This window comes from Odontomachus brunneus, unplaced genomic scaffold (genome assembly GCF_010583005.1).
Source record: "Odontomachus brunneus isolate Ranch 3 - 2012 unplaced genomic scaffold, Obru_v1 Obru_scaffold_106, whole genome shotgun sequence".
NCBI classification, from domain to species: Eukaryota; Metazoa; Arthropoda; class Insecta; order Hymenoptera; family Formicidae; genus Odontomachus; species Odontomachus brunneus.
Window position 1 is genome coordinate 1,076,002 of NW_022639556.1, and position 11,014 is coordinate 1,087,015.

Consider the following 11,014-nt stretch of genomic DNA (forward strand, 5'->3'; position numbering starts at 1 on the left):
CTCTCTCTCTCTCTCTCTCTCTCTCTCTCTCTCTACCTCTCTTCCGCGAGGGGAATTAATTATGCGCTAAACTTGTTATCGGACGATAACGGTCGAGCGATATTGTCCGAGGAGATCGACATCGATCTGGGCCGGCCACCCGACATCCGGTTCCCGGTTTCGTTCGCGATCGAACATGTCAATATTCATTACCGTACGTGTCGAGCTCGCGTTCCCATCTCATCCCAGAGAGAACGTAAATTAATGGCAAATTGGCATCGTGAGCTGACAACCGTTGTTCAAATGTAATCAGCCGCGGATCGAGAGAGGACACCGTCGCGAAAAAGCTATATATACGTTCCTGGTGAAAATTTAACGCGCTTTTCAAGCAGTCGCCAGACAGTTATGTCAACTTTTGTCTGGCAACTGAACAGTTAAACTACTTGGAGTCTTAATCAAGATGTAATGCTTTTCCCGCAGTTACTGCTAACGAGAGATACGCGGAATCTGAACTCATTTACTGAACGAAAATAGAACAGAGAATCGACACAAAATTATATCTATATACTGAGGGAAATTATTTGATAAGAAATTAATAAACAAATATTTCCGATCAAAATACCAATGAATTTTTGTATCCAAACAGGAAATATCCAATGAGAAATATCAGTTCATACTTTTTTTTATCAGTAGTATATATCATCTAGTAATATTCATCATATATCGACTGTTGTTGAGTTATTTCCAATATTTGCTAAATATAGCGTTGTCACGCGTTTCTTGAAAGTTATAAGAAGATATTATAAGTGTGAGTATAAAGATATCGTCATAAAACTCGTGGGACTTACCAGTTTCTGTTCGATCATAAAGTAAAGCATCAGGTGAGCGGTTCTGAGAAAGGACGGGGAGTGATCATTATAAGATCGAATAAAATCACGGAAGGAATTTCACGATAAAAAACGTTGACGTAAAAAAATTAAAAATATATATATCTTAAAGTAGTTTAAATAGTACAATAAGATGTTTAGAATAAAATTTAAAAAAATACATAAATAGTTTTCATTACGGGCACAAACTTTAGTTAACAAATATCTCATTTTCTGCTGCCAAGACTTGGTATCAACTTTCAGAATTTAGTTTAATGACCTAATAATTCAAGCAACTAAATTTTGATTTTTAGAACTATACATTTACTAATATAACTCTAAATTGTTTCATTTCATTTCATTTCAATTATCATTTTGTATTTGGTTCGCATTATTTGACTGAATAATTCAGCAACAACTACTGAGCATTGGTACTTGTTACGAAATCGTTCTTTCCGTGTACGTAAGTTTAGCGCGCGCGTGGGCCGCCGGTATATCGCCTTGAAATCGAACACTCGAGCGTTTTTCCGCGGAGACAAACTGCACAAGCCGTCGTTAAAAAGTCCGTAAGCGAGCCGGAGGGAAGAGAGGAGAAAAGGGAGGGATAGTTACGAGGAACAAGCGGCGCAATGAAACGACTTCGCTGATATCGTGGAACAGTTGCTTCGTTCACGGAGAAACTCACCTGATAGCTGACGTTCCGACTGCGAGCGCGGCTGCTGCTGCAAGCTCTGAAAGCAATGGATAACGGTATCATTGGCATGAGAAACGGCACGAGAGAAGTCGCCCCGTGCTTGCGAGGCACGCGGCCGAAAGGAGCGCTTTTAGCGGCGCGAACGACGCGTTTAACTGCGGTCAGGTGCGCCGCGGCGACAAGTACTTCTCAGACTGACGCGCGCGAAAAGCACATCGGCCGCGATGAATCGGTTCTACCGTTTAACGACCAGTTTAGTAAACTAGTAGAGCCTGTTTCGCGACGCGGCGCAGATAGCGGTTCGAAGAACCGCGTCGCGCATGTGCGCTACGCGAAACGTTTTGCGGGTTTGCGAGCCGAGAATACGTGCTGCAACACCCCGACTAGGAATTTTGATCAAGTATACACCTGATATTGGATACAAGGAGCTGCCTGGGAAAATGTAAAGTAATCCTAAATATGATACACCTCATAATGTTCTGAAAACAATTGAATAAGGAAGACCTTTGTGAGTTTATAATGATTAAGTCGACATTATGGCCTTAATATACCCTAAACCAACCTAGTGTATTATTTAATACGGTCGGGTTGATCCCGGGTCTTTGTCGGGATTCTTACTCACTCTACCTATTGTGGCTTGCATTATCAGGTCTTAACGTGGGCCATTTGTAGTTAACCTTATACGTTTATTATATGTATAATTATATTCATGTATACTTATATATACTTGTGTTTATAATGGGTTTAAATAATATATTTTATTTTCACACAATTATTTCTAACAAAATTTTTTCTATATTTCTTAATTTTAAGTAATCAAAAATTTATGTAATTAATTTGCATATATTTCATATAAGCTTTAAACAAACCGCAATTTATTAAAATTATTTTATTATAATTAAATACAAATTACTAAGAAACTGTTAATAAAAGAAGTTGTTTCTAAGTTTGCAATGCATTATAATGTGCAATGATATTATATTCTATAATATGAATATTGTATTGAAACCTAAAAATTGGCAAATTATTGACACATTTCTACGGTACTATTTTTATTTCATATTATATAATTCTAATCTTTTCCTTAATATGAAATAAAATATGATAAGTATTCAATAAGATAATTTAATAAGGATCTTACTAGGAATCCTTAATAAAGTTCTACACTAGAGAAATTATCTGATAAAAAATTAATATATTTCCAGTCAATTTTTATATCTGATCAGAATATTCGAATAAATGTAATTTGATACTTCCGATCATAATGGCATTTCATAAGATAAATCGATCAAAAAATTATGAACCGATATTTCTCATTCATCAGATATTTCCTAATCGGATACAAAAATTTATCGGTATTTTGTTCGGAAATATCCCTTTGTTAATTTTTTATCGGATGATTTCTCTTAATGTAATATCCACGCTGCGTTACGTGGCTTACTAGAATCCAATAGTATTACCTTATTTGGACCTGATAACCGATTGAGGTTAACCTGATCAGGGCCATGGGATAAATTTCTAATCGGGACGTACGTATAAATCAAAGCACTTCAATCGAATCGTTCGGCTTGGCGCCTAACGATTGCATTAACGCGATCACGTCGCGATATAACGATGCCATCACGTCGTCTTGGTCATCAGGTCGGTCGAGTCTCTCACGTGAAGCCCGATAATGTCCGTCGTCGACGGATCCTAATTGCATCGTACTTCCTAGCAACGGGAGATAACTAATAATCGGTGCGGTCAAACCATGACCCACTTGCTGTATTGAGCCGGCCGGCCTCGAAAACAACGAGCAACCGTGACCTTATCAGTGTCGCGGCTCGTTGAACGGACACCCCGTCTCGATCGATAATCTTGCAATATCCGCGAAGATAAAAAATCGGGGGAAAGCCTGAGTGACCCGGCAATGCAAAACGCGATGATGCATTCTCGCTTCTCGAAAAGGGCAAACGTCAAATCAATCGCCGAGGGGGAGAAAAAGAAAAGGTAAAAACGCACGAAAAGAGCATGAGAGAAGTATTTAAATCGAGGAAAAATATTCATGGGGATGCCGGCGTAAAAGGACTGCCGAGGGACTCGATGAAGCGGTGACGTTGCGCGCAATATCGTCGTAAAATCTCAGAGAGATCTCGCGTTCCGTCCTCTCCTCAATCGTACCGTCGTTATTCTTCGGGGCTCAGTTATTGAAACCGTCATTAAATATGATTCATATTGAGAATAATGCAAACATAGCTCGGCCGGGATGAGGGCGAGATCAGGAGGTGAATCGTGACCGCAAAAAGGGATTGCCATTACGCGATCGTAAAAGTGTCGCGGATATTCGCCAAGTATTGGCGCCGTGTATATTTAAAAACTAAAATTGAAAAATCCTAGACATCGCCGTCGAATATTTTTCAGGCGAAACCGAGTAGGCGTGGTTGTGTTCCTTCTTTTCCTCTTCTTTTTTACGACTTTCGCTAGGCTTCAAAGCGAGGGTCCCGCGAAATTCTCAAACAAGAGTTATGTCGTTTCTCAGGATTCTGTTCGCTCTGCCGAGTCACTTCGTCCCACGTCCACGAGTACGAGAGACGAGACAATGTGACGCCGAGAGAGAGACAGAGACAGAAAGACAGAGAGAGAGAGAGAGAGAGAGAGAGAGAGAGAGAGAGAGAGAGAGACAGAGAGAGAGAGAGAGAGACAGAGAAGCTCGTTACGCTTTAGCTGAATATTTCTCCACGTGCTCAAATATATCTCTTTTGACCCGTTGTATTCTGAGAAGCGTGTATTATAAACGCGTAAAAAGTGACTGCGTCACTGCAATCTCTCAGCAGCTTTCAAAACAAATATCTCTGATCTCGATTTTATTCTGTAGTGTTTCCGCGGATAACCGCAATAACCGTTTCGATGATAAGAAAATGAAAATCCCCGTGAGACTTCAAATTATAAGAAAATTCACGAAGATTGGAAATAAAAACCATCGACTTTTGCGACCTTTTCTTTAAAAGGGGTCGAAAAGGGTTAAACAACGCGCTCGCATTTCAAGCTGTGAATATCAATGTTACAATAAAGATTATAATTCAGCGCTCTGTTTATTCGTCCATTAAATGCAAAATTGACAATGCCTGCAACCTCAAATCAATGATCAAGCAAAATTTTTATTGCGAGAAAAAGATTTCTTTGGATTTAATAAGTTTTCTTGCACCCAAACAATTTTGATCATTGGAATAGTTTAAAGAAGTTAATGTTTCAATCAATAAGTATGATTGTTCTCCGGTTTTCCAGATAATGTTTATCTATCGTGTATCGTTTGGTTTAAAGAAGAAAATTATGTCATTCATTTTATTGAAAAAAAAAAATATTAAGATACATGTAAGATACAATATGTATCTTAGCGACGATATGATTGTTTTTGGATTTTAACCAAATATTACATTAGTTACTATAAATAATAGATTGGATTAAAAAACGAAACATTTAAAGCAACAGTCTTTACTCAATCAAATAACATGATTTAGTCCAACGAATCAAATTTAGATACAACCAAACAAAATATATTATTCGACTGAACATTTTCTTTAAATAATAGTATTTTTTTCAGCAAACAACATGATTTAATTTAATTGAACGAAATGCTACTTGATACACACAAGTGTTGCTTGATACCGTTGAATTATTTTGTTAGACAAACAAGTACAAATACTAAATCTAAAGAAACTTTTATCTGTGTGCAGGCGCGAGGTTTCTGGTACAGCGTTTGAATCGTTACAGACGTTGCGGCTTGGGGAGGAAACAACCCGTGCGTCACTTACGATTTCCAAGAGAGAAATGCACATTTAAAGTTGAGCTGGATAGGGGAGAGCGGGAGAGATGGAGGAGAGAGGGACACCGAGACAGAAAGAGAGAGAGGGGTGAGGAAGGGAGAGAGAGAGGGAGAGAAAGCCCAAGTTTTCCACGGCAGCCTTCGTGCACGCGTACGTGACAGACACACGGCTGTGGCTATATTCGAGGTTCGAGGGATGCCAACCGATTAATACGCCACCACGGATGGCTACCCCATTAGCTTTGATCGCTCAGCAACACGGGCAATCCGGTACCGGGTGTTCACGCGCGACCGGCGGGTGTTTACCGAGGCAGCGCGCTCACTCGAGCGCGAATCTCCTCGTGTACTGACACTTCATTGATAATTTGCATACGCGGCCACCGTCCTACGAAAACCGCGGGGATAAATTCGCGCAGCGATTCGCTCGCGCTGCTGCGACATCAAAGATCGACCTGCGACCTATTCGCGCACACGGAATGCGAAATGCGCAGCGCTGGACTCGCACAAGTTTATGTGTCCCGCTATCGGTCGCATCGAAAATACTTCAAGCAAATAGAATATCGACTCGGCCCACTTCAAGTGCGTCCATGCGGAGCGACGCTTTTGCTCGTCAAAGACTGACCTTGCGCGATTCTCGCGCATGAGGTGGATGACAGAATCTCCACGATGCAGGATATTTCGCGTGTATAGGCGGTGAAAGAGAGAGAAAGAAAGAGAGAGAGGAGGAGGAGATGGAGAACGAATGACAGTTTTAAGACACGAAAAGAGCAAAAGAACGAGGGAGGAACGTTGGAAAACGTTTGCGTGGAACGCAATGAACGCGACCTATTTAACTACTCGTCTATTTACACTCGTAGATTTCATTATAAATAACGAGTTAATTGTCGCGTCGCAGCACCTTTTAATGGGAAAAACAGAAACTCAAAACTGAAATTCAGTTATTCGTCGTCGCTGCTGACAAAGTGTAGCGGAAATTCGGTAACAGGCGCATGTTCGAACAATGAATCGCAAATTGAACTTGACTCTCCTGTTATATTTTTTCGTGTAAATGTCGCGTCAGAAAAATAAACTGCCAATTAGAAACGTGCACCCGTATCGCGCAATATTTCAGCATCAAATATTAATCTGCACTAATAGTGTGTTCACAGATTGTTTCCAACGTGAATTGCAATTTCTTTTTATAGATGATAAAAAAAGAAAATATATCGTACGTTACAAATGTAACATGAAGTACAAAGAAAGATTTTCAACTCTCACATGGAACGCATCTTTTGAGCTTTTTCTCGGATCGAAATTTTGACCCTATGTTGAACCTTGAATTCTACACCGCAGTAGGAGCTAAGATAGCAAAGTAGGTTTAATTCTAACGATATAATTTACTCCTACTTTGACCCTGATGATGTCTGAAATTTCCGCTTTCGTTTTCTTTAGCGTCAAAGTAGGTTATATAATAGTAGGATCATAGCAAGTAGGTTCAGTTGCAAACCTCTAGAAATTTGCGAACCCTATAGAAACTTTAGCTCTACATAGAATATATGTATTTTATAGAATTCAAGGTTCAACATAGGGTCAACATTTTGACTCGAAAATGAGTATCAATATCGTCAAAATAGATTGTTGTAATCTACACCTAGGTTGTAGATTATCTAAGTAGGCTCAAACTATTTTTAAAAGCATCAAAGTAACGTCAAAATTTTAACAAGGTAGAGTTAAAAGTTCAAAAAAGAAGTTAATGAGTATCTCAATATCGTCAAAGTAGGCTTTACCTAGGCTATAAACCATCTAAGTAGACGTAAACGTCCTTAATAGCGTCAAAGTAGCATCAAAATTTCGACTCGGGTTAATTAACCACTCTGCGTGATAACCCGAATTTGACTCGAAATAAGCTAACCAATTCGTTTGACTCCAAGCCAGATTCGGGTTTTCTTTCATAACTTAATAACCAGATGTCATATTAACATGAACCTAATTAGAAATTAAAGAAATATACTTTCGAATCATTAAGTGTACTAATAGTGAAAATTACTTTTGGCAAAGTTGCGCTCATCTAAACATTGTAAAAAATGTTTTGAAATCTACAAAAAGATGCAGAGAACAATCTCTAGTTACTTATATTAAATAAGAATGATATTTTGAGAATTTTAGAGGAACTAATGTCAAATATTTTTAACCAATGAGTAAATAATATCCGTTCCATTGAAGCAATGGCCGCTAATTTGTTCCTCAGACTCCTACGCCGAAATTTGTCGACGAACCGTCGCGTCGTGACCGCCCGCGCGACTTGCGGAGATTAATTATTCCCACGAACGATTAATCATAGAAGATCAATGACGCGCGCCCGCGCATCTAGCGCCGTGACTTAGAGATCGGCTCGACCGGTTCCCATGGCGCGGAGCGACGAGCTGGTTCGCGAGAAACTGCCGTCCCGCGCGAGGAACAGGTGGGCATACCTGTCGGGAAAAGGGCCTCATCGAGGGCTCATCGTGGCAACAAAGTGTCGATCTTACGACACTCTCGCGGCTCTCTGCGCCGCGGCCCAGCTTCGTGCGCGGAGCTACACGGACGGGACGTGGCGGGATGATAGTCAATGTCGGGAGACGTGCGCTCACCACGTGGGCAGAGACTAATAGCGGCCCGTAAAACGCGAACCCGCCGAACTCGTGGTGTCCGCGGCCGAGGGTACGGAGCCGTGTAGCCGCGATACCGCGCCGGTAATCTCGATACCGAGCGCCGTACTACACGCTCCGCTGCCGCGCGCGATTAATGCCCGCTGTCGCGTCCAGGACGATAGCCGTGATGTAAACGCCGAGGGCGAGCGTTCCTCCACGAGTCATGCTCGAGTTAGCTATCGATATTTTAAGGGGCGATTCAAGTCGACGGTGACTTGACGTCAGTCGCATGTCGCTTACGTAAGGTTGCGCGTTGAAGAAGAGCAGTCAGAATATAAACAAGGACGACAAGGGGGAGTGAGTGTGTGTCGCGTTACCGGCTGAACGGCGCTACTACACCAGCGCGCCTCGTTTAATTGGCACCGATGCAATTCTTCGTCATCCCTTCGAGAGGGAGACGTTACTGATATGTGAAAGAGGGTCGTGTGTGTGGTGTTCCTCGGCCTTTCTGTTACCTATTCTAGAGATTCATTGTATATGTTAAATAATTTCACGAGAATTTGCTACAGAAATAGGAGAGGAGGGTCTAGCACACGGGTCAGTTGTCACAAAGTTTATGTCTCACGTAATAAATGGAGGAGCATACTCGAGTTGAAATTTTGACCCTATATTAAACCTTGAATCCTGCAACGCAGTAGGCACTAAGTTAGCAAAGTAGATTTAATTCTAGTGATACAATCTACTTTGATTCTACTTTGATAATGTCTGAAATTTTCACTTTCTTTAGCATCAAAATAAGTTGTATTTTATAGGCTTCAAAATAAGCGTTGAATGGAATAGTAAACAACTGGAAAAAGTAGGATCAAAATTTCGATATTCTTCTGTATAGCATAAGTTACTTGTTTTATGTTAGGATGGGTTAGCTGGGTGATGGTTTCTGACAGAAACAATGCATATGATATTTACAAGCATTTTTAGGAATTATTCTAATTAATAGTTCCCGGTTCTCCGCAAGAGACCTCCACAGTCTTTCTATGGTCTCCTAGTTCTTAAATATAGATAAACTTCACTTCGTCCATCCATATTTAATTTCAGCTATTTTATGAATGGAAATTGCTTTTATTTCCCGAAACAATGTATTATATACTTGCAGAAAACTTTGTTTTAACTAATAACACGTTAATTAAGTTTATTCACTTACTATGGAGAGTATTAATACGAAATGTCGAGATGCTCGAGAACACACTCGGCAGCTTCCAAATCAGTTGTTCCTACCATTTACGTGTAATACCGTTTCAATGTTAATGAAACTCAGGCAAAAGTGCCAAAAGTGTCCTGAAAGGAATATTTTGCAAGCAACGTTGTTTCTACTATTCCTCTCACAATAAAAATGTAAACAAAATACAGTTAATAAGCCAATTACATCCGATCTCGCCCCGTCTACTGAAGGAAGGGGCGATGTAGGGGAAACAAAAGAGAAAATGAAAGAAAGAGAGGACGCGTTCATCGTGCAATTATTCCTGCGCTCTTGCGTTCTCCCCACCAATTAAACAATTAGAGAAGAAGAGCATCTATTGCTCTTTGACTAGTGCTGACTCCAGTTCTAATGGTAGCGTACAATCTATCTCTACAAGTTTATGCTTTTGACAACTGGTTTTTAGACGTGCCCCGATTTATGTAAACATGGGCGGCTTGACCGTTACGTGTTTACGATACAAACGACCGACACTCTATACAGGTTATTTATAGAAGTTATAGAAGACAAAAAGAAGAGACTCACCGGCACCTTTCTGTTGGCGTCCTCGGCGTCGTTGTTCTCCAGCAATGGCGCACTGCTGCTCTTTCCACCCATTTCCACAGTTAAAGGTTCCGGCTTCAGCTGAAGACTCGCCGCGGATGGTGATGACGGCGCCCGGGGCGGCGTTTCGAGCAGCTCGCCAGAACTCAAAGAACTGCTCGCAGTGGACAAGCCTGTCGCAGAAACACGGCAAAATCGTTTAGATTAGAGTTGGTGTGACGTATAGATATTTGTAAATTCCCCCCGGGTTATGGAAGGAGGGATGAACAGATAAATAAACTTGAACGTCATTTAAGTTTATCTCTCTCCTTGGAGAACCAAACAGAAACAAACTATTGTAAAGCGTGAGAACGAGAAGAATAGTGGCGCAGGAATAATTTTAATTGAATATGTTAAACGTTACGTTATCATTATTTTAATAATATAAGTAAAAACATGATAAATAATATAATAATATTTAATCCTTTTAATCAACATATCATCAGACTTTCCGAATACCTTGTATAAATCGATACATATTACTTCTTATGGAGAGGTTTTACGAAAACTTTATTTTTACTATATGTTTTCATAAAACTAGGCTTATAAAGTAAACTTTTGATATAAGCGAATCGTATATTAAATCTAATAAAACGGAAAAAAAGAGAAAGCAAAAGGATAACAGTCCCGATATGATGCGTGGGAGGTAAACTCGGAAGATACGCTAAACATGACTCACATAGCGGTAAATTCGTAGGCCGGGGCGCCTTGATCCTCGGCAAGGAGTCATCCAGGCCGCTACTGCTGTCCACCGCTTCCTGCGAGTACTGGTCGTCGTTTTTCTTCGTTTGCGTATGTACGCTTTCGCGTTTCACCCACACGTCCTGCGAGTTCTTGTCGTTTCGCGAGCTCAATTTCGACGGTCGCCGGCGGATTCGCTCCCACGTCTCTTTACGGTGGCATTTGTTTGACGTTGACGCTACGCAGAGAACAAGTGCATTAAGATTTAACGGACGCCGGTCTTTACAGACGTCAAAACGTATGCAAACGACAGGAGTGCTTTTTTTTAATAAAAAAGTAGTTATGCTATATTAATGCAAATCACGGAAAATTTAATCTCGACTGAGGAGAATTAACAATTGAAGGAATTTAATGGCGGGAAGTGAGGAAAACTCGAATCTGGCGATCCATGTCAATTTTTTGATATATATAAGGGATATAAATATATATATATATATATATATATATATATATATATATATATATATATATATATATATATAAGGA

General features: G+C 40.3%; 1 protein-coding gene across 3 annotated transcripts in view; it reads right to left on the bottom strand.

The window, feature by feature from the left end:
- The window catches only part of LOC116849096, a 431,109-nt gene that overhangs the window by 267,913 nt on the left and 152,182 nt on the right, over positions 1 to 11,014 (bottom strand). For all 3 annotated transcript variants that reach the window (XM_032825896.1, XM_032825895.1, XM_032825897.1), the window contains 3 exons: positions 10,467 to 10,706; positions 9,731 to 9,921; positions 1,531 to 1,576 (listed from right to left, as the gene is read on the bottom strand). In XM_032825896.1, coding sequence (XP_032681787.1) covers positions 1,531 to 1,576; positions 9,731 to 9,921; positions 10,467 to 10,706 — 477 coding nt within the window. The remainder of the gene's footprint in view (positions 1 to 1,530; positions 1,577 to 9,730; positions 9,922 to 10,466; positions 10,707 to 11,014) is intronic.